General features: G+C 50.0%; 1 protein-coding gene across 1 annotated transcript in view; it reads right to left on the bottom strand.

Moving 5' to 3' along the window:
* Nucleotides 1-225: 225 nt before the first annotated feature.
* Nucleotides 226-24394, bottom strand: part of SLCO2B1 (solute carrier organic anion transporter family member 2B1) — a 46156-nt gene continuing 21987 nt past the window's right edge. Inside the window, exons 7-14 of the mRNA XM_050906556.1 lie at nt 19606-19714; nt 12126-12290; nt 10339-10531; nt 9380-9536; nt 4343-4512; nt 2644-2708; nt 1802-1922; nt 226-747 (exon numbers count right to left, since the gene is read on the bottom strand). Of these exons, the coding sequence (XP_050762513.1) occupies nt 573-747; nt 1802-1922; nt 2644-2708; nt 4343-4512; nt 9380-9536; nt 10339-10531; nt 12126-12290; nt 19606-19714 (1155 nt within the window). The 3' untranslated portion in view covers nt 226-572. The remainder of the gene's footprint in view (nt 748-1801; nt 1923-2643; nt 2709-4342; nt 4513-9379; nt 9537-10338; nt 10532-12125; nt 12291-19605; nt 19715-24394) is intronic.

Here is a 24394-nt window from a genome sequence, read left to right as displayed (position 1 = left end):
CTGGTCCTTGCAACGGTCCACAGCCTGGGACAAAAATCCCATCAATGGCAGCTGGAGCTGGATGAAGCCTTCAAGGAAGAGAGACCACCTAACAACACCACGAGAGCAAAAGGAACAAGCACAACTGACATTTTGGGGGCAAGGACAGACTATCATTCAGGGAGATGGATGGGTTCAGTACAAAACCATTTCTTAAAAATGATTTATTAAAAAAAAAAACAAAGGACCCTTCAGCTATATGGTTAACGCTCAGTGCTGGCATCACCGAGACTGTCAGCAGGAACAAATGCTTTGGAGGACATAAATCCAGAAGACTGCAGTGTCCAAAGGTTAATGTGTGTGGACTAATCCATGTGAAGGAGCAAGCTGCACTGTTGAGGTGGAGGCGGCAGGCGTAGAACAGCGTACGGACAGACTCCCACGGCAGTACAGAAGTAGTACATCCCACCCAGAAGATTAGGAAGCAGCCCCATCGTCCATCACTCCAAGCATCCATCCTTCACAGTTGAAGTGTGGGGTGATTCACGTGGCTTCACCTCCCCGGACACGGATCACAATTCACATTTTTGGTGTCACACTTTGGATTCTGGGCACTTTATGGAGTTTCCTGCCAGTTTCTCCTTTTCTGGGTCTGCCTTTGTCTCTGCTGCATTGCTGGCTTCCCTCTCCTGCCGTCTGAGAATCATATACACGGTCACGAAGCACAGGAAAGTGCCCACCTCAAAGAAAAACTGGAGACCAAGATACCTGTGGTGTGGAAACACAACAAATCAGGGTAGCAAGGGCGTTCCTATGTGCACCAAGCACCAACACCCAATGTCCCCAGGCACCCAGGAGACACTGAACATGGGAATGGGCTCCTTGGGCACATTCGGCAGTGGGCAAGCAACTGCTGCAAGCCTGGGTCCCAAGAAGGGTGGCAGAAAGAGGAGGAGTAGCTATGAGGATGCATTTCTTTTTGGTGTTACATTAAGTGATCATATCTCCTGGTAGGAAGGAAATGGCATATAAAAACCTGTCTTGGGGTTGAGGGTGAATAGGACTTGCTGCAGCTACTGGTCAGCGAGTCATCCAACAACGATGAACTTGCAATAGGGATGGAAGACCACCTGCAGCTCCCTTCCAGCCTCCCCACAGTGCACAGGCTGGATTTGGTACCTTCTCCGTGTCGAGCTGGGCCGTTCTGTTAGAAGATGAACCCCAGTGTGCAAGGCACCCTGCACGGACCCTGCACCACCTCACAGGCAGCTTTGAGGCTGGGGTCACCTCTGCTGCTGCTGCGTTACCTCGACGGAGGAGGCGTCAGGACAGGTTGCTGTGTCTATGCTGGTAAAATGATTAATCATAGCATCACACAACAGCCCAGGTTGGAAAAGACCTCAAAAGACCATCTGGTCCAACCTTTTGTGGGAAAGGGAGCCTAGGTGAGATTACCTAGCACTTTGTCCACTCGCATCTTGAAAACCTCCAGTGATGAGGACTCTACCACGTCCCTGGGGAGGTTGTTCCAGTGAACGACTGTTCACACTATAATGCAAGGAGCATTTCTGGAAGTGGACCTCTGTGGTCTATAGCAGCAAGTTAGCACGGTCCTTGGCAGGGTTTTAGCTTGTGCCAATGACTTTCCAAACCATTCCCAAGCACTGCTGGGAGTTAGCACAGGCCAGGGGGATGCAGGTGTCCCTGTTTGCTTACCATGGCATATGCAACAACTTATCCCACGTCGGGGGTGGCCTGATGCCATGTTCCCCCCGGGTTTCCCTCTGCACCCTCAGCCCTTATCCTGACTGCTCATCCCTACCTTTGCCTGAAGAGGTTATTGTCGTAGTATCTGCAGGCTGCCTTCCTGTCGCACTTCTTCTCCCAGAGGATGCAGGTCGTGTCGATGGCGCTGCCGTACAAAACGGGCCCCGGCATCCAGGCTGGAAGGAGAGGGTCAGCGGGGGCTTTGTTATGTTATGGGAGCCGCTCTGCTGGGACAGACCCAACCCTGGTTACTTTGCCATGTGCTAAGGGGGTGGAAAGCGGTTGGGGATGGTCTACTTTGCTGTGGCCCATGAAGCCGCTGGTCCTGCACAGCATGCCGAGGGCTGGCTGTGTGTTTGCACCCCACCAAGATGCAAAACGGTCCTTCTTTCTCATTGCTCTTTGATAAGGGACCATCGCTCATCCCAGGAATGATGCTCACCTCCTTCACGCACTGTGCATGAACGCTCCTTCCCACAACTGCAGTGGCATGTTCTGGGGGCCTCCAGGTGAACACGAATTTTCACCAGAGGACAAATAACTAGTGGGACCACAGGACATGGTTTGCAGCCACCCTGATATGCTGGAGGCAAACATGGCAGTATCTGTGCACAGCCAAGGGCTGCCCTCCTCGACCTAAACTTATTCTATGTCCTCTTTTATTGAGCCATGTAGATGTACTCCCACAGAGATGCCTCGTCCCCTCCCCACCATGTGCAGCCCCCTAGACCCTGCAAGGCAGCATCTTTCCCTGGCTTAGGACAGGCTTTGGTCAGCCTGAAACTCTGAATAAACAGCAATTCTGCAGCCCTGGGGCTGCTCAGGGATGAAATCCCCACGAATCCCCAAGAGCTGCCATGATTTTCCAGGACGGCATTTCGACACGTTTTAATTTACCTAAAACTCTCAGCAGCATGAACTGTATCCCAACCGCAAACGATTTGTCTTCAGGCTGGATGCTCCTGAAAAACAAAATGGAAAGTGTGCCCTCTGGCATTTCCAAAAAGTCATCCTTCAACCCAGCCACCAAGGACCCCAGGCAGTTCCTTTTTACGTCAGCAAAAATGATGAAGTTTCATTCATTAGGGCTAGAAGCTTACCACAGCCTTTTTTTGGCCTGAAAAACCTATCAAACTCCGTAAGAGACAGGGAGGAGCTCAGCTAAGTATTTTTGCTTTTAGTTTAAAGAATCCGTATGAGTAAGACACAAACAGAAACCAATATAGCCACTGGCTCTGCCAAACACCAGCAATACAAGGGATGCTTTTTGTAACGGAAGGAGAAAAGCGATTTAGCCATTGAGGAAGTGGCTTTTTTTGAGGTGGGCCGCCCCAGTGTATATTTTGGTGGTACCCCAGTTTTTTGAAATAAATATTTCAGGCTGTGGTTCCTGCTAGGGTCACACATGGGAGAGGACTGGGTGGCAGAGGACCTCCAGGTCAGTGCATCTCAGGGGACTCAGCTCCCCTTTCCTCTCTGACTGCCTGGTGTACGCATAGCTCACTTAGGGCATAAAAGGTGATTTAATAATGCCTGGGAGTCAATGTAAAAACAGGTTTTAACCACAGCCTTTCCCTAAAAAGCAACTGTTTGGAGTGCTTCAACCACAGAAACGTGCTTGGAAATATCATTTATAGACTAACACAGAGATTCCCCCATGGCTTTCCCCTCTCCCCCAGCACAGACCCAGCCTCAGCCTCTCCTGCCCGTCCCAGGCTCCAGCCCCACCAGCCTGGGGCTCGTGTTGAGGCTGGCTCCAGCCTCCCACTGCCTGCCCCACAGGCACCTTTACAAGGGTGTGGGAAACTAGAGTCCTAATTGCTTCTCTGCACTGGGAAGGGAGGCTGTATTCAAGCGAGATCCATCAGAAGGAAGGAAGGTAATTAAACTTCTTAACTCAACATGGAGCTGCATTAAAAAGTGCCAAAGTACTGCCGTGCTAAATTAATGCTGAGTTAATGGTGCATCTCGTTACTGAAGTATCAGCCGTGGGTGGGGAGAAGGAACAGGATGGCTGCTGGATCTGAAGGTTGTGCTGAGACCAGGAATGGGAGGTGCTGAGGGCAACGTGGGGTTCCTGTGAGCCCCACTGCTCTTAAGAACCCCGCTTAACTCTGCAGGGATCAGCAGCAACAGCCAAAGAGACCTTGGAAGAGCCTTTGTAGTCTTAGGGCAGCAGGAGCTCTGTTAGTGCAGGGTCTTCAAGAGCAAGTCCTTAAAGTCTCTCCTGCTTCAGCATTTGAGACTGGAGATGCTCGATGTTTCTGTCCTGCCCAGCCATGCCAGGTCTTTGCTGGCAAAGCACAGCCTGCTCCCAAGCCAGACATAGCCTAGAAGATGGACAACCACATGCACTGCCAGATGACAGGAGCAGGGAAGCCCCGGTCCCCATTCCGTGCACCAACACATGCAAAACCCGTGTAAAAGCAACGGGAGGAACCGGGCACGAGGTGCAATATAGGGCTGATTTAACCCTCCAGTCCCTCAGCTGGAGAAAACCTTCCTCCTCAATTCAAGGACCCCTTGGTTTTCCAAACGCCACCTCCAGATGCCTTTTCTGGCTGCACCTAGACTGTGGCCAACCCACTCTGCTCACCTGAGGATGAGCATGAAGGACGGCGTGTGGGACGTGCTGGCAAGGATCCCCGCCAGGCAGGAGAGGACCACAAAGGGCAGGAAGAGGTGGGAGCACCCGGTGCCGCAGGTCCCGGGCTTGGCGAACCCCGCGAGCCCGTTTTCAGAGATGCAGCTGCAGTTGGTGTAGTTCTGCAAAGAGGAGAGAAAACCCAGAGGCTGCTCATCTGCTCAAGGCTATGGAGATGCCAGGGATAGCTGCCAGCTGTCAGAGGGAGGGAGGGTGTTTAGGTTTCGTCTGTAAATAGTTACCAGTAATTAGCACTCAATACTTTGGGGAGTAGGGGGAAAAAAAAAGAAACGCATACAATAAAGCTGGCTGGGGATAACAGACTGAGTGGATGAGGAAATACATATTCCCATCCCCACTTCCAGCCTCCAACATGCTGCCGTCTCTGAAAGGAGGTCCCAGTCCCACCAGGTCCCACGGGCATCGCTAGGATGTCACACGGGTGAGCACGCACACCTGATGGGGAAGCTGGGACCACCGCGGTACCTTGGTTCGTCTACAGTGGTACCTTGGTTCATCTCTCTGTGCTTCCAGAGGCACCTGGAAGTGCTCCCAACCCAGACGCATCCTTGCCTTGTTGGTGTGAGCCCCAGCAATGCCTCCCTACTCCCTGCAGCAATCCTTCTATGCTCGTGCTTCCAGTCCCGCGTTTCGTGCCTGTTGTGCACTGAAGATGCTTACTCACAGCTTTATTTCAATGTCATCATTTGCCAGCTGAACACTGTGGCATCCTGCATAAATCCGGATGCCTGGCATGGAAAACTCTCACCCACAGCTGATAAAACATTCAAGCCCGATGTCAGCTTACGTGCCAGTGTTCTATCTTTTGGAGGAAATCTCCAGGGGAGCAGCCTGGGCTCCATCACCTGTACCCAGCTTGTCTCCTGGTGTGAGACCCTTCATCCAGGGGCTATGTGTAGAGCAGAGCTGGCAATCAAAGCCAGACCCAAGCTTAGGCGAGTATTAAATCAGAAAACACTTGCTAGGGGAAAATGCAAAACCCCACCTTTGAGAGAGGGTCATAAATAACGGGCACAGCGTTAGCAAAGGAAACGTGCCCTGGGGCGAAGGATATGGATTTTTTTCTTTTTCTCCAGATTTTAGTCACAATTATCTTTTTTTTTAAACAAGAAACCTCATTTTTTTTAGAAGAGACCTTTAAATAAAATGGGCATGATCTTATCTTTGCCGGAGGGGGACAGATGCACAGCGGGATGGCAGGTTGCAGAAGGGTGATCCCAGAGGCAGGAGCAGCCCAGGGTCTCCCAAATCCCCGTTCCCACATCACTGCCTGGGGAAGTGGCAGGGCTGATGCCCGTAAAAGAGACCCACAAGGAACTGCTCCCGGCTGAGAGCATGGGGGGGGAGATTTGGGATGAAAGGGGACACAATCCCTCCTCCCACCTCTAGGAAAGAGGATCTAATGTTTTAAAGTAAGACCAGGAGTTATCTTCTTCACCCATCTGAAACGAACTAAACCAAACTCATCACCTGGGCTCCTTCTGCAGTCATGGAGGGAGAGGTGGGTCTCCAGAGGACCCACCACAGATAAGTGCCTACGATAGCTGAGATGAATTTGGGCCAAAGCGGTTAAAAAAAATGCAATTAGATAAATTAAAACTCGCTCGATCTGTGCGACCACCACCTTTTACAGAGAATCGGAGTCACGACATTGAGGGGACTCACACAAAGCCAAATGGAGACAGAGGGCTGGAGATGCACGTGATGGAGGCACAAGGCAGGGCTCTGCCCCTTTCATTCAAAACCTCGGAGGATTTTAGAGCAGGGAGCATGACTCCGGTTGGAAAAACCTCCGAGCAGCGGCAACAAGCCACAAAGCTACTGGTGGCCCGTCTCCGTGAGATGCATCATCCGGGCAGCAGTGCCACGAGGCTAACGCAGCACCACGGCTGGGAAAAACCACCCGGTGAAGCAAGGAAAGGAGAATAACCGAGAGCAGCCCAGAAACCGGGGCTGTGGTTTTCGGGCAGGGACGAGCTGCTGGATGGCACACAGCCATCCCCGGGCTTTTCAGGGCTGTGCATCAAACATCCCCAACAGTACCATTTAGGAATTGTTTTCTTAAGAGAGAAAGCTGCTCACATCAAACTCTGCCCGATGCTGTCTTATTTCTTCTTTTTTTCCCCAGCTGGGACCTTCTGGTACCCTAAATTTTCGGGTGTGTGCTGACCAGCTCAGATCCAACCTGCCTGGCAGCAGAGGGATGTCCCCGCTCCCACCCAGGGCCATGCACGATGAGAGCAGAGCGGGGCTCAGAAACCCGGGAGTCCCACGGCACAGAGATTCCCACAGTCCCCTCACTTCAACAAGTCATGCTGGACCCAAACAAACAGCAAAGCACTAAAAGGTTGTCACTGCACGGTCTTGCTCTTGGGCAAAGTTTGCATTGCCCATGGAATTTGTGGACATCAGGCGATGCAAAGAGCAAATCGCTTTCAGTGTAGAAGAGCTTTCAAGTAAGAGTGTTCAAATCAAGCTTGCACTGTGCAAGTCTCTTCTGGAAGGGCTGCAGCAAAGCTGAGCACGAGATTGAAGGTTTTCCTGCACACTGGGAGGGTTTCTAGAAGCCCAGGCGTTTGGGACATGGAAAGTAGTAGGCAACAGGTCCCCACACTGGCAAAGAGCTGCTGAAAATAGTGAGAAAAGTGTAATATAGCAGAGAAAGCAGCAGCTGGAGGAATGCCATAAAATGCAATAATCTCATTTTTCCTTTCCTGCAACAGGTAATACCCAAAACCGGAGAGGGACTCTGCGGACACCCGCTCCTAGTCCAGCAGGATAAAGGAGCAGAGCTCAGCATCTGCAGCCACATCACTGCGTGCCACGAACCCCCCCGTCCCAGGGAGATGCAACGTGCTCCAGCTACCACGTGCTGGCACGTGGCTTGGCATTTATAACAACATACCGAGATACAGTCCTTGTGCAGAAGAAGCTCTCACACAACTCAAATTGGGTCAAGATGCATTAATCGGTGGAAAGAAGATTCAGCAAATTATCTCAGCGCTAAAGGAAGAGCTAATGCTGGCTTTACCGAGTAGCGTTTGCATGGCACCATCAAGGGAGCCCTGATTTTGTTGTAGCTTGTGGCTACACGCAATAATACATATAATGAATGCAGGCGTGTGTCACGTTCGGGAGCACAGGGTGTTAAAGGGCTGGAGGCATCTCTGAGGAGGAAGAAGCAGTTGAAGAGGATCCACTGTACAAAAGGCAGGCACAAGGATGCAGAAGAGCACATTTGGGACTAAGCTCTGGCAGAAAACATAATTGTTATTAAAATGAAGTGTTGTTAATTAACACAATGCTGCTAAAAAGTGCCCAGACAGTCCCAGGCTGCCATTATATCCTGTGCCAAGAACACAGTGGAAAACTACTCACCCTATATGGATTGCTAACATTTTTCAGATAGATATTTGAATTGGCAAAGATTTGCTTACTATTTATTTGTTGAACTGTATTGCTTGGAGACCCAACAGACAATTGGCACTGTGAAAACTCGGTCCTGTTGGGGTTTTGGTGACAGGCACGGAGCAGCAGAGGAAAGAGAAGCACAGGGCAGCAAAATAACCCTGCCAGGTCTGCAAATCAAGGGAAAGCCAAGAGCAAACCCCATTTCTCTAGCCCCCGCATCGGGACTCTCCCACTAAATTATCCTCTCACGCAGACACTTGGCTTGACAACCGGTACTTATGGAGAGGATGCACGCTGCAACTAGATCACGACTTTTTAACCTGCAAATCTGCAGGCTGAAAGGTGGAATATCATTGCTCTAACAACGCCTTCCCAGAGCACGCAGTGAAGGTCTGCTAAATGTCAGTGCTATGTGTACTGGGGCAATGGTGCCTCCAGGCTTGGCTTGCCCCGAGCATACAGAGTTGCTCCCTGAGTGCCCAAAAGCAGGATTTACCTTCCCTCTCTTCATCCCTGTACACGATCTATAGATGTAGCATCACTAAAGCAAGTTATATGATGGAAACACCCAGGCTGCTTCCGCAACTGTAGGTACCAGTTGAGCGTGTTCAGCTGGTATTGGCCCCCCAACTCTGCAGGAGGGCAGTTTGGACCAATTGCAGTTTGGGATCTTGCTTCAGCAAAAATAAATAAATAAATAGTTCATTATAGGCTTTGAGCAGTATTTTAGGTCAAGTCCAAGCAAATACCGTTGGGTGAGCAGTCTGGGTGATACCTGCTGCAAGGCATCGAGGTATGTGAAAATGTGTGCCACCTGCACTGATATTTTGCCTTCACAGCCCTGCGAAAATGGAAACGCTCGGACTCCATCCAGTTTCAGAGAACTTCAGGCACGTGATGCCTAAATTGGGAGCCTGGTTTCCGTAGGTCCCTATGCAAGGAACACAGATGGGGCAATTCACAGCAGGAGCCTGGAGGTGGGCTGACTCACCCCATGGAGAAAGCACCCCTTGAGTACAAGAGGCATCCATGGACTCGGGGTCATGCTAGGTGCTGTGATTAGCCCTTCCCGTACTGCACGTCCTCCTGTCCCACCACAGGAAACACAGCTAAGAAAGGTGACCTTGTTGGTCATCATTTAGACGTGAAGGGAAAGCAGAAGGTCCTTGCATCATCCACTCAAGCTTCTGGGTAGCATGGGAGATATTGAAGCTAGGGTTCGTGGAGCAAAACCTGACCTGGGGTGGAGCAGTGGATGGGGAAGGACATCTTGACATCCTAAAAGGCTGGATGCCTAAAAGGTTTCTGCTTGCTGCCTTGGCCAAGGATCTGTACTGGCAAGGGCTGTGTTATACTGGAGAGCGCTAAGAGACACCATCTACAAGGCGTCTTCCTGGGACATTCTCAACCTTCCCCCCGCTCATCCCACAGGGTCACGCAGAGCTTATCCAACACTAACGAACACCAGACAACCTAATTGCCAGACTTGAGCGCTGCATTGGTCATCCCTCATTAGCCATCCCAAGCCAGGACACTAGCGCAGTGAGAATGACTCACCAGGACTGAGTTGTCTGCATTGATATTTACGACGCTGCAGCCAGCGGAACAGGGTGAGATGTATTCAATAGCGTTAGAGCCGCAGATGGGGTTATAGGTTTTCTCAGGGCAGTTACACTGGAGGTTACACTCCAAGGCGTGGTGTCCAAATTCAGAGCTACGACAGGAAGAAAATATTAATACACGGAATCGAGCATCGTTAATACGCATCTTATATAGAAAATATACTGCATGTATATGGAGATTAGTAAAGAAACCCTCGGTTGCTTAACAAAACCTTCCCCATATGTAAGCGAGGACCCACAGAAATTCCACTATAACCCCCCAAGCCTTTGCTCTGCCTGGGCAAAGCATCCTGACCACAAATGGTCAACGGAGTCACCCACTTCCTTCATATTTGGCCCCAAACGTGGGGTCTTGGGGTATTTGCAACACCATGCTGTGGGAGGTGGTAAGCGTCCCGCTGAGGGCTTGGACCAGCTTCCACCGAGACCACAGGATGCTGAACAAGTGAATTTACAGGAACTTGGATCAAGCCTTGAGGGAAGACAAGGTCCTGCCTGTGTTTAGCCGTGTAGGGAAGCAGCCACGGCTTTGAAGGTGTGATCCCAGGGCTGGCCCCTGCCCAAATTATTTGCCTGTGAGGAAGGCGCCGCACTTTCTGAGAAGAAATTTTAATCTTGCGCTGTTTGTGCCAAAAACGCGTTCACTTCTGGTTTCACCACCAGTCAATGAAGTTAGAAGGAGTAAGGATGCAGCAGATTCAGTGTTTATTCACAAAAGCATTAATTTCTAGCCTTATTTTATCACCATTAACTGTTTCTCAAGAGGGAATAAACCCATTTCTGGGTATTCTGCTTAACTTCCACCTCCACCCAAGGAGTGCAGCTGGGGATGAGGGGTACCCACAGCCCTGGGAACGACCCACCCATGCCCAGCCTAGCTGGAGCTGTCGGTACCTCTCGCTGTAGGTGATGCCTGCGACCTTCTGCGTGGGGCAGCCGAGGAAGAGGAGGGGGAAAGCCACGAGCAGGCAGAGGAACATGCCAAGGACGCACATGGCGCTGCATTGCCTCAGGGACATCTGGAACCTCTTCAGGATGGCACCACCCACCACGATCCCGACCATCGCCCCAGGGATGTTCACAGCACCTGGGGAAAAGCAGGTCCTTGTTTTCCATCCTCCGAGCCGTATCAGTCCCTTCATTACAGTGAAGGTCCAAGAGGATTTGTTGTTGGATTCCTGTTTTTCAGCATCGGTGATCTGGAGGGGACCAAGGTTTTTGCAGGGACTGGTGGAATAATGCTAAGAAAGAGCAGTTTTGCAAAAACAGCGGGACCTCACAGCAAACTGGCTGTCTTACGTATCCATGCATGGAAGATGTAGGGACCAGCGAAAAGCTATGCTTAATTCAGCAAATGTGATTCTTCAGTGTAGACAGGAGAAAATATCAATGAAACCTGGAGAGGATATTTAATTTCTGCGTAATGCAGTAATGTGCCCGCTTCTGTTGTCATCATTACAAAACTGTGAAGGTTTCCATGACAGGCTTGGAGTTTTGCAAAACCCACCTTACAATGGGATACCAAAGAAGTGCAATCTGTTTAATTCAACAAAGAATCAACAGGGAGGTTGCTTTCGGCCCATAAATACCCACACAAGGAAGGGTTTTCCAACTACAGAAAGCTTTTTGATCTAACAGAAAAAGGCAAAGCAAGATTCAGTAGCTGGGAACAAAAGCTAGATAAATTAGAACAAGAAATACGGTGCACGTCTTTAACAGAGCGGGTAAATCAAGCCTGGGAACAACTCAGCAGGGCACGTCAGTGGAGGACACCGCTGCTTCAGCATTTAACCTTTCTGCCTGTATTTAGCCTGGGTTGCTGGGCTTTGCCAGTCTGCTCTGCTCACTTTCTTCTGATTTATTTGTTGCAGACTTCAGAAGACTCTTTTTCTGAGGATGCATGCTGTTTGCTCAAAAATATATTTAAACTACTTCTGTGTCTAGATCTCTGAACTCTCCAATTGATTGTAAGAGTAAGGCTGTATTCTTCATATTTTTATTAGCATGACAAACTCGCACAGGAGGACCTCAGCCCCGGACAGGACATTCTGGATATTATAATACAAGCAAAAGCCATCTAATCTCACGAGCACATATCCTGCTTAACACTTACTCCTTTCCTTCATGACAATACCAACAGCAAGCGATTAGCCCAACTGTTACAAGCAATTAGTCTGCCTATAGAAAACATTTTGAAGAGTTTAGGCACGATCAGTACACCAGCCTGACTGGCCTCTTGCTGCAAAGTGTCTTCGAAATGCATGCATACATTTCTGCAGTTTTTAATTTTATTTACCATCTACTTTTTTAAAGACCCTTAACCAAATGATCGATGTAAAGTAATCCCTGCTACAGAAACATGCACAATTCATATCTGATGTTTCTTTGCTCCCTTGATGCAATGAGTTCGTTTCCTCTCCTTGATTATCGTGAACAGCCTTAGGTAACAAACATTTCTCTAGGTCTTAAAAGGTTTTATTCTAGCAATCTCAGGCTGCAATGTAAAGGAAGGAAAGTAGATAGGAGCTGAGAAATCCTATGGGCAAGGACCTTGTGCCACGTCTGTCTGTAGGTAATGGAAGGAGACTGGCAGCTCCAGAGGAAGAGGTGCTTCTTAGTAATCTCTAGATTATTTTCTAAGAGGTGCTCAAAAGCTGGCAAGCCTTGATAGCAACACTTACCGATGATCATGTTGGCCAAGGATGCCGTGAGGGAGAACTGTCTCTCCAGGAACTTCCCCATGAACGTTGCTAAACCAGCAACCATGGCAGAGAGGTTGACCTGAGCCAACACCACCAGCAGGTAGACGGGATGACGCAGGTTCCTCAACAGGACCAGAGGAAAATCTGAAAGGAAAAGGGGAAACCTGTTGCATGCAGAGGAGGTGTACAGCAAACTATTGATCCACAGAAAGCAGCAAAACCTTGAATTAGCTCTTTAGGAGCGGTGAGCTCTTCTGAACGTTTCATTTACAAAAGCGCAGAATGTGCGCTTTCAGGGTTTATCATTTCAAGGCTTGATTGCGTGACCATTTGGACATTAAAAAGTCAGGATGAAGCGTCAGGACATTGCAAAAATGAAACACCTGAAAATTGCAAAACAGGGTGAGAGAGGGAAGCCAACGATCCCTCACCCCACCTGCTTCAGGAACCAGCCGTGCGATGGGTGAATCAATGGCAGAAGTTAGTTGTTGCAAAAGATGAAGCAAAAAAGTAGTGTTTTCAGTGCAAAGCATGTCCAGCCTCAAAGTGAACGTCAGAAGAGAGCAACTCCTCTCTGGACACGTCCCATCCCTGCAGAGGTCACCTCCATATCTGTTAATCCTTTTGATTTGCTGTTAAGGTCGGTCATGCTTAATTTCTGCTGAAGCCCATGCAGCTGAGACTGGGAACTGCTCTGAACACATGTGCACGCAGGCAGCGTATAAAGGGTCTGTGCCAGTGCAATGGGAAACTGTTGGAGGCGTCAGCATCAGTGGAATAGAATAGAATAGAATAGAATAGAATAGAATAGAATAGAAAGAACAGAATATTTTCAGTTGGAAGGGACCTACAACTATCATCTAGTCCAACTGCCTGACCAATTCAGGGCTGACTAAAAGTCAAAGCACGTTATTAAGGGCATTGTCCAAATGCTGCTTAAACACTGACAGGCTTGGGGCGTCGACCACCTCTCTAGGAAGCCTGTTCCAGTGTTTGACCACCCTGTCGTGGTTTAACCCTGCCGGCAGCTAAACACCACAGAGCCGTCTGCTCGCTCCCCCACCACAATGGGATGGGGGAGCGAATTGGGAAAAAAAGTAAAATTCATGGGTTGAGATAAAGACAGTTTAATAGGACAGAAAAAGAAGGGAAAATAATAATAATAATAATAATAATAATGATAAAAGAATTAGAATATACAAAACAAGTGATGCACAATGCAATTGCTCACCACCCGCCAACCGATGCCCAGCCAGTTCCCAAGCAGTGACCCCTGGCCAGCTTTCCCCCCAGTTTATGTTTATATACTGGGCATGACGTCATACGGTATGGAATATCCCTTTGGCCAGTTGGGGTCAGCTGTCCTGGCTGTGTCTCCTCCCAATTTCTTGTGCCTCCCCAGCCTCCTCGCTGGCAGGGCAGCATGAGAAGCTGAAGAGTCCTTGACCACTGCTTAGCAACAACTAAAACATCAGTGTGTTACCAACATTATTCTCATCCTAAATCCAAAACACAGCACTACACCAGCTACTGGGAAGCAAATTAACTCTATCCCAGCCGAAACCGGGACACACCCTCTCGGTAAAGAAATGCTTCCTAAGTAAACTCTAAACAAAGCCTCTTGACCCAAGAAAATTGGTATCTCACGTCAACACTTGGGTGATCTGCTCAAGTGATCCTGAACATCTGCTGACGCAGAGGACAAATCTGCTGCCTTCTGCAGTGATACCTCCTGCTAAGCTCTTCTTCAGAGCTGCCAGGGTCTTACGATGCCTTAGGAGAAATGCAAGTGGCTCTGCGATAGTTTTTCAGCCTCAGCTGAACCTCTGTAAATACTGTCTGTATCTTCTGGCTTCAACACGTGGACTGTACTGGGATGGGTGAGAGCAACACGGAAACCTACATGTCTTTCCCCCACCACCCATGGGCTGAGGGCTGCAGCGCTGAGTGATTACAGGGGTTGTTGTTACAAACACATATGGCCCGAGTAAACACAGCCTCAGTTCCTTTCCCTGAAGCTTTGTGGCAGGGCTTCTGCTAAAACAAATACGAAAGTAGCTGGGAAGTCATTAAAAGTTAATTTATTTGTTTGCTGCGGTTGCAATTTCAATGTCCTTTTTGTTTCAATCATTAAAATGTATTTTTTTTATTACAGGCAAGAAACACTCCAGCAAATTCCCCTGTGGCTGAACCCTTACTGCTTGAGAAAAAGATATCTTCAGCCTGCTCAGCAAAGACAGCTGCCCCGCTCCCAGCGCCGCAGGAATCGGGATGCCCGATGCTGACACCCGCCAGCTGGGAGGCTGCAGTTCTCCAGCCTGCAGCAATTTCTCCTTCATGCACATCCCGAACCCACCTTCTGCTCATGCCTTTGCTCCCCCTGAACCATTGCCTTCCCCCGTGATCTTTGTCCGGCTTTGCAGCACGCAAGCAAAGGCGCGCATAAGGGCAACTTCCAGACAAACAGATGATGAGTTTCCCAGATGAGGGCTCTGAAAGCCAATATGCTGAAGCAGAGATAAGGAATTAACAGGGAGGATTAATGCAAGGGCCTGCCATAAATTAACGGTGTTAATTCTTAGCGGCTCACAAACAGTTGGGACAATCTTTATATCTGCTCCAGCACAGAGGCGCTGGGAGATTGCAGCAGGGAGAACTATCTGGTGCTTGTCTGGGAGCTGCCCCAAGCTGTGTATTTGTTTTAGCTGTCCTAAAAAGTTATGTGAAGAGCAAAGGTCCCTCCGGGGATGCAAGGGGGTCCTCCATACACAAAAGCAAAGCTCTCGTTCATGGGAGTATCGCCTCTCCAGCTCAGCACTCTGCTCTCAGGGTTAGGCAAGCAGCTGAAGACACTGGCGAGCAGCAAACTCAGGGCACTAGAGAGGGTCCAAGCATGCACGGCATGTTCAAGGACCCTGAAATACTGACACGCTGGAGAGCCGGGAGGCTAGCAGTCCGCCAGAGAGGGAAAGAGCTGCGATGATATCTCTGCGCTAGACCAAGGTGAACCCCAAAGAGGGGAGGTGGTTTTGCTCTTAAGTACCAATAGAGGTCTTGCTTTTTAAAGCATATTCCTGCCTAGTTTACATACTGGAATATCTCAGACACGTTGCAAATATGAAACCTCAACTTGCTTGCTGAAAGATCTCCCGAGAGCTAATCCAGCCTTTTGTGGGAGGTAGGGGGAATCTTCCACCAAAAAGGTTTCTGTTCCCTAGAGTTCTTTGGTCTTTTCAATCAAACGACACCCCTTCTCCCCCCCTCCCCGATCAGAGCTATAAATCTACAACAGCGAGCAGGTCTCCCGCTCCATGGTGGGAGGCAGCAAGATTGCCGTTCTCTGCAATCACCATCTCATTACTAATTCCATCTTCCTTACAGCTTCAGAGAGGAAGCTGGGCAGATACCAAAAGCAAGTGGAAACTTTAAAATAATAATAATAAAATATCCTTGAAACCATCTTTAGGCACCATAGAGAAACAAACAAGTCACAAGCCTGGTGTTTTAATTGCTTTGAAGATCACCTTTAATGGATTAATTCCCAGTATGTGCAACAGAAGCTGCACATCCTCCCAGGTGTTTTCAACAGAAGCCTAGAAATTAGCAATGGAAATTACTTCAGGCTAGCTAAATCCTACTTTCTTGATTACTGTGAGCAGGTCCAATGCCTGCAAAAGGAGCACTTTGTGAGTACGAGGAGCAGGGTGCAACCCAATGTCACACAGAGCATCTGCGCAAGAGCCAAGATCATTCCCCACAGTGCTCTGACTTTCCTACTGTTGAACAACTGAAGCGAGTGGAGCCTGCTCCCTTCTTGGGTAATTGACCTCATTGTTTGGAAATGTCCCCAGTGCTTTGCCTGAGTATTTATCCTGTACACAGCTCCATCCTGTTATTGCTGATTCTGGATGGAAAAGCTCTTCCTGTCCTTGAGGCAGAGTTTCCAGGGCTTTGCAAACTGCTCTCTGCTCATCACACCTTGCCGCAGAAAGATTCAAAGCCCAGCGGCTTCCAGAGAAACGGAGAATGTGAAGCACCTCATGGGATGGGCTCTGACCCATCCTCATTTTGTTCCAAATAAACGGCAAAAATTCCCGCCAGCCTTATTTTGCTCTCAGTTATCTCCATGTGCACTGAAGCAACAGAACAAATGACAAAATGCATTTCCTTCTCCATAATCATGCTTCATTTTGCATCATTTAAGCTGAAATAAGTGACTAAACAGCATTTCTGAACATCTTCCTCCTCCAGGTCAGCTTAGTAATTTAAGGCTTGTCTCTGCCAAGCCCTTAAGAAAATGATAAACGTTTAAAGGCACTCGTCAGCCTTATTCTGCTCAAGGAGCAGCCTCAAGTGCTTTGCTGAATCACAGCCTAACCAGGCAGTGTCTTTCTCACCTGGAGTTTCCCCCAGGCTTGGGCCAGGTTTGGAGCAGGAGCTGGATTTCTCCCACCCGTCAGTGCCAAGGGAAAGCCACCCCTGTTCCCTCCAGCTGACGGGCAAAGGGCCACTTCCCAACAGGAGACGCTGCCTTCCTCCTGGGCGAAGCGTTCCTGGTCCAGGGTTGAGTTTGCAGCCATCCCGCATGGGTGGCCCATGTGAAAGTACGAGGCCAGTTTGCAAAACGCTTTAACACTAGTGATGAGCCAGTTGTCCAAGCGTTGACTCGATTGACTTCAACCCCAAGTGCTTTGTTTGGGCAGACCCAATGCCGATGGTGCAAAGTGCCTTCTAACTGAACGTGGATGAAGATCTACAGATAAGCCAAATAACAAAGCACAGCCCTAATCTCCAGGGCCATTTTACAACCTGCTTGAGATATTCAGACACCTCACATGTGTTCAAACACCTCAACCAGAAGGAGGACTCTGTCTTATGATGGATGTGGGAGGAACAGGACTGAAATATATGGAAAAACCTGAGATTTTGTGCAGTCCCTGTTTGATCCAGTCCCTGCTGGTATCCTAATGCTTTCCTTCATTCCACCCCAAACAGGAGACCCATAGCCATCAGCGACCTTCATCCCACCCTGAACAGGGAACCCATAGCCATCAGTGACCTTCATCCCACCCTGAACAGGGAACCCATAGCCATCAGTGACCTTCATCCCACCCTGAACAGGGGACTCATAGCCATCAGCAAACTTCATCAACCTTCATCCCACCCCAAAGAGGGGACCCATAGCCATCAGCAACCTTCATCCCACCCTGAACAGGGGACCCATAGCCATCAGTGACCTTCATCCCACCCCGAACAGGGGACTCATAGCCATCAGCAACCTTCATCAACCTTCTTCTCACCCCAAAGAGGGGACCCATAGCCATCAGCAACCTTCATCTCACCCTGAACAGGGGACCCATAGCCATCAACATTGGGCAGGTCTGGGGCTGCCTGTCCCAGGGACAACACCAAAGTACCAGGCAGCTCCGGGAAGGCGTAGATCTGCTGGCGGATTGGCACTGCCCATCTCCTACATGCCCATCTCCTGCCTTTCTGCAGAGCGGGCTCCTGCTCCCCACACGGCGTGCAGAGATGCCAGAGGCAATCAGAAAAACCAAGGAGGTACGACTCAAAGATTTCACAGCACAACCCCATCAGTTCCAGCCTCCCGAGACCACAAAGCGGGACCCCTCTCCTTCAGGAGCCGGGTCGCCCTTTTGTACTGGGGTGTGGTGTAAAAAAGGCTCACTATGAACATGGTACAGGGACCAGACTGTCCTACAGCATTTCTCCATCACGTGTGTTTCATTCTGTCTCTCTTTTTAAACAACAGAAGGTATGAAATTGCAAGGCGATTCAGGTTGGAAAATCTCCAAATGCTGTTTTCATAAACTATCGTACAGAAAAGAATAGTAAAAATAGAGAGGAAAGAATGCTTGGTGTCAGAAAGAAGAAACAAAATAAGTAGGGCAGTCACAAAATGGGAGGTAAAATTCTCTTTCCAGTGACCCATAGATGAGCTAGCACTAAAGTCTTCAGACTTCACCCAAATTGTCCCCATCTACACCATCACACACTAGCTATCATCCAGGTCCTGGCTCTAAAACCAGTTTTGTATTAGAAATGCCAGTGATTTCAGCAAGATTGCTCTTCTGACAACAAATACAGACACTTCATTTTTTTCAGAACTGGTCTTTAGAGGATAAATTCTCAGAAATAATGAATTTATTAGCACAGCTCCCGCAGCCCGGACAAGAGCAATGCGCCCTGATGCAAACCCCGAGCCAAACCAGCAGCTCGAGCAGAGGTAAGATGTTTCCTTCTCTCTTCACCCGGGAGCAGGGAGCTCATTTTTATTCATTTTTCAGAGGCACGGAGCAGAGTGTCGGTGTGAAAATCCCATCGGAGCGCTATAAATCTGTTCCCACGCAATCGCTTCCATCACGCGGGTTTTCTAAATGACAGTGCAACAAGGTCGGGCGGGGAATAAACCCCCGACTTGCTCCTCTCATTTAGCATTAGGCTAGCGAGCAAATGGTGCAACTAGCAGAACAAAAACCTGCCCACGCTTGTCTGGCTGTGCCTGCCCCTGCACTGACCTTAATAAAACAGAGAATTTCCAATAAATTAAAGGGATAATATTCAGGAAATATGGAGGAAGCTGACATGGATTGACTTCAGAGGGTCACTTTTCTTAAGTAATTGCCAAGTGCAGAGTATTTCCTTCAAAAAAACCAACCCTGAGCGATAACCTCCACAGACTAAAGCCCAGCTGATTCCCTTCAGCACAAAGAGCCTACTCATTTCTAAACAAGCTAATTGCACTGAATTAAGATCACCCTGTACAAACATGCTTCTGATTTTAATTGCTCAGACCCTGGCTCCAGGCAGCGCCGGCCATCCTCGGTGGGACAGGGAGGGCAGCCTGGCTCAGATATTGTCACCAGCCTTGAAAAAGGGGGTCTGAGGAGGCTTTTTGGGGACGAAGAGCTGGCAGTGCTGCTGGGGGTGGGATTCCTGCTATGACCTGGGAGCTGAGCAATAGCAGCTGGATGCACCTGAGCTGCAAACCTCCCTCTAACTGGGGGGGCTCTTCCCCTTCCCACGGCTCTGCTCCGGGCTCACAGCTTGCATCCCTCTTTCCTGCCTGGCTTTGGGCTCTGATGAGGTTTTGGCCTCCATTTCCCACTGCCCAGATGAGCCGTTAAAGCCACACAACATTGAGAGCTACCGACCCCAGATGCTTTGATCAGCACGAGGTGGAGCCGGGTAGTCTCGACATGATGGCAAGCATCTGCTGTGAGCAGACCAGGAAGAGACCTGCAGATCTAATTAAACCCAACAGTATGCCTAAGCTGCATCTTGAGGGCTTATCTAGCAGGTAAGCTGAGCACAAGGAGGAACATCCCTTTTTCTTACCAGCATTGCAACCCATTGCATTGCCCATTGCCAGGACGTATTTTTTTTTGCAAGCGGAGAAACCCCGTCCAAGTGGGAGGCAGGGGATGCACACACTTACGTTTGATGAACTGGGTTAGAGAGAGGTTTTGTACATGTTCGGATCTTGACCTGAGCTGGCTGAGCACATCCTCGCTCTTCTTGCTGTCGCTCTGCTTCCCACTCACCACCTGGGGACAGAGGAGAGGCTGTCACTGCACCGACCATGCCATAGTTTCCACTGAACTCGCTTTTTCTCTCCCAAATCATGACAGACAGGAGCCCGTGCTTGTTGCAGACAGAGTTTGCAATGTTTCTGGGCTTGGCCAGCACTGTTCATGTCCAGCTTGGGATGTGCAGCCGCCGCCGGACAGGCGTCCTCCCACCCACGGCTGCTGCTCCGTGCCCGCGCCGTCGGGTCTCCAATGAGGCCAAAAGCATCCACGCAGATGTCTGCGCTACAGGGGTAAGAGCCAGCTTTCCCCGCTTTCCCAACAGTAATGAATCACACTTCATAAATATCGAGCTGGGCCATTACCCAGGTACAGCACACCGTGTGCTCAGCTCACACGAATATGGAAATTCAGGAGGTGTAAAGCCTTTGCATCGGGAAAGATGGATACCCTTAGGGAGATGCTTTTCTTCCCCAGAGCATCTGTTTTACCCCTGTGTGCGGGGGAAGCAGGCACAGGAACCCAGGGAGCAATGCACCTAGACCTCCACCCAAAGCAGGCTTGGACACTGGTTTTGGATGGAGGATGAGCATTTCCCCTGTGTCTCCGTGTGTACCGTAACAAGCTGCCGTGCAGGTGCCTTTGCCCCCGTTACCAGCAAGGACAGCGGGCAGCAATTGCAGGAGGAAAAGATCCAGACGAGGAGGGGGTCTGGGATGGAGGCAAAATATTTTTCGCCTCCTAAGCCGAGAAGGGCTGAGCCAGAGCCACCCGGAGCAGGGATGTACCGGGGGGCATGGGGAGCAGCCACAGACCCCTCACCTCTCCCAGCCTCTTTCCATTCTTCTCCTGCTCCTGGAAACCTCGGCTGAATTCTAGCAACTCCTACTCTCTTTAACGCTTTTAATTTCTTCTAGCCACATCTTTCCCACTGAACAGCAGCAGTATGGAAGGGACCTCCTCTCCCATCATGGTCCATGGAAGGGGACAGATCCTGCAGCTCCCTCCCCTTCTTCCTTCTCTATTCAGGGGAACGACACTTTGCAGCTGAAGCTCAGATGGGTCCAGGCATCTCTGCTTAATTTAGCCTAAGCTGGTGCTTACAGCTCTGCGGGACGTCACGCCGCCACTGCTCAAAAGCAAAGAGGTGCTGGCAGAAAAGGAGAGGTGGAAGACGGAGAGCTTGGATCATCTAAGGTCCATTGCAACCTCATCAGATGACTGCATCTCCGAGGCAAGTGTCCAACATCCCATCAGCAATCGGGAGGCCAAGAGAGGGGAAGATTTCTTGGATGTGCATCCCATCCCCTGTTCTGCAGGCTTTTAGGGGAATCGCTGGATGGAGGACATTAATTAGATGTGCTACTATACATGTGTAATAGCAGAGAGTGTTCAGTGGGAGTGCGGTTTTCACGGAAAACCACAGCATATTTTTAGCCAGAAGGACAAAGCCAGCGGCCCCGTCTCTGACATCCCACATCAGCTCAGCAACGGCGCTGTTGCAACTCTTGACACAAATTTGAGTCAGACAAATGAGTTCATTCAACAGAAATTAGATGTTCTTAATTCACAGAAAGAACTGGACAGCTCTTTGGCTAAAATGATCTCTTTTCCTTTGAAATCGAGACTCATTATTAAACATCGGAGAGGTCAAAATGTCCCGTGCTGCGGATGCCACGTTTCCTTTTTGAAGAGCCTCTACAGGCAAAAGCGATAAAACTCCTTTCATGGTTTTTATTGCTAGAGCTCAGGGTTTAATACATTTTTCAAATGCAAAGATAAAATCCAGCTTCCTTTCACTTTTCAATTAGGTTACAGGGTCTCTTCTCTCTGCTCTAAAACCGCTGCGTTTTCCAAAAAAACATTCAAGCTGTTACTGACTGTGGCTTTCTCAGCTTCCAGCTGTTTGTACTTCAGAGAGCTAACAGGCTGCTGGGCACTGTCTGCACATCCAAAAAAAAAAAATGCCCCAAATCCCCCCACATTCCCCAGTCTGGGATGCCTCTGCGTGAGCGTGACCCTTGCAAGCGGGACATTTCTGTGCACATCTGCTGGCTTAGCACCCACTCGAGGAGCAGCTGCTGTCTGCACATGGACCAAAGCCCTCGAGGAGGAGGAAAACTCCTCTCCCCGTGCTGGCTTGGCCCCACGATGTATTTTTTTGCTGCCTGAAAGGATCAGGAAATGCATTCCTCTGGGATGAAGCAGCCACATTCACACGCTGGGAAAGCAAGCTGCAGGGGAACCGGCGCTAATCCTGCCTGCCCGACGCTGGCAGGGAGGTGAACGATGCTGACTCTCCCGTCAGAGATGGTCAAGCCCTGCCAATGATGCTGTGCTCCTGCCGCAGGGGATTTTAACATTACTCAGAGCAGACGATTTGGCAAGCCGGAGTCGGTAGGTGCAATAACATGGGCTGGTTGCTCAGCACTACCCCGGCCGTCTGCCGCAGCATGATGCCAAGGAAAAACACACAAATGTAGGAAACATCTTGCAAAATGCCCCCACGCTTGGACTTTTCAGGGTGATTCCTTAAATGACTCGGTTTCCTGGTGCACTTCCACCAGTGAATGGGCTCACGTTGCATGTCATGTTTTTGCAACGGGATTTTATCTGTTGCCATCACTTCTAGCCTCATGGGGGGATGGAGGAGGCAGAGAGGCTTTTGAGGAAGGAGGATGAAGCTCCTCCATGCTTTCCATTAGAAAGACCACCCCTAACCTGACCTCGACCTGGGGAAAGCCCCCGTTTCCCTGCACGGACATGAATAAATCAGGTATGACTGAGCAGGGCTGAGACCTGGACTTGCTTTGCAGCAAAGGCGAATGAAGGCAGCTTGTCGGCGAGCCAGGCTCCTGCTTTCACCTGCCCGCTATTGCACCTGCGAGAAGGGCAGCCAGAGGTGCTGGCAGCCTGGTTGTATTCAAATACACCACTGGAAAAAGGGATAAATGACCTGCTCTGTGACAGAGATGTTTTCCTTGCTTAATTTGAGGCTTCTGCAGAGTTTTCCTCTGGCTGTGCAGAACCTGGCGCTCCCGGCTCAGTGAAAAATAAGGTCAGAGAAGCTACTTTCGCATTAAACAAACAAAACGTAAAACCTCGTAGCTTGAAAAAGAATTATTTTCCTCCTGACAAGGTCATGCTCCCTACAAACACTTCATTATGCCTCTTCCAGCAAGTGTGGGTCCCACCGGGGACCCTATTTCCTAGAGTGTTAAAATAACCAGCCAACAGGCACCTCGCTCACACGAAATGGTATGATTATTTTTAGCCGCCGCTTGCGCCCATCTTTAAAGCTCCCTGGGGAAAATCTGAACGTAGAGACCAGCCCATTCCTGTAACATGCCAGTGGCACCACCACGCCCCGCCACTTGGCCCCCAGTTGCTCCCCAGAAAATGCCCTGTATCTCTAGACTGCCTTTGCTGGTGCTTTGGGAGCTTTAATGAGGCAGCCTCAAAGCCTCGCAGCCCCAGGAGCAAAGGTTTCCAGATAAAGACTTAGATTTCCCTGTCCCCACTCTTCAACCTTTCCCCATTAACTGATAACCCAAATTGGAGTAGGCGTTTAAGAGAGTTCCCCGTCATTTTCATTTCAGCTTTTCGTGTGCGCTGGAAGAGCACCAGGCCACTGCTGAGTAAACGTAGGAGGATTTGTATAAATGCAGGCAATCTGTCCTGAGACAGAAACTGGAGAAGTTATTTTTCACTTCCCCAGCACCGTTGCACAATGTCTCTGCCTGCACACAAGGGTCAAGTCGCTGCCCCAGCACCGTCCCACCACGCTGGACCTGGGATATCCACTGGGACCCCTGGGGACGACCCCAGACAGAGCTGTCGGCTGTTTGCACCCTGCAAATACGCTCCGCGGGTTGGGAAGTCCCCAGCGACGCCGAGGCGGGGCAGGAGGCTCCTTGCAGGCTTGGGCACGCTGGTGCAATCCCGTGATGTAGGCGAGAGCAGCACCAGCATCCATGGGGCATCCTCAGGGAAGGGCAGGAGGGGTCCTGGCTGCATTTTACCTGCAGGAGCTTCTCCTCGTCACAAACCTTCTGCTTCGGGACTGGAGGGACAGGTCTTGCCTGGACCTTACCAAGCAATGCCACCTCCGGCAGGAACGGCGATACCCAAACATTTGAGATGGATGTGTGTAGCCAGGACACAAACACATCTCTTTCAAGAGAGTGGGGGCTGCGTGCTTGCAGCCCCCTCCTGCCATCATGCACCAGGTGCTTTTGGGGATGAAACAAGTTGATCCAGTCTGCAGGTTGTGGTCCTGAAGTTGCCAGCACTCCCCGCTCCACGGCTTGAGGCGCTGCCCAGACAGATGGGTTTTGTCCTGGGAAACAGGGGCAGGGTGGTGTGTGTGTGTGTGACTTCTTAACCCTCTGCTCTGCCATGTACATCTCCTCCAGGATGGAGCTGCACATCCAGCTCGGCGTTCCCCTCTTTCCTCAAGCGTCTGCTCCAGCTATCCAGCAGGGCAACTGAACGTAAAGTCTGGAGATACTGTACAGATGACAGGGGACACGTCCCCCACCATCCCCACAGAAAATCCCAGCAGATGCACTTTGCTAGGCCACCACAGAGCCATCGCATTGCTGCACACCCCGAGCGCTCCCACAGTTCACATCCCTCCAGCCCTGCCGTGAAACGCTCCCAGAAATCCAGCTCCTCTGTTCTGCAAAGGATTTCATC

This window comes from Gymnogyps californianus, chromosome 1, assembly GCF_018139145.2.
Source record: "Gymnogyps californianus isolate 813 chromosome 1, ASM1813914v2, whole genome shotgun sequence".
NCBI classification, from domain to species: Eukaryota; Metazoa; Chordata; class Aves; order Accipitriformes; family Cathartidae; genus Gymnogyps; species Gymnogyps californianus.
The sequence above is the reverse complement of the archived record's forward strand: the minus strand, read 5'-3'. Positions and strand labels throughout refer to the sequence as shown.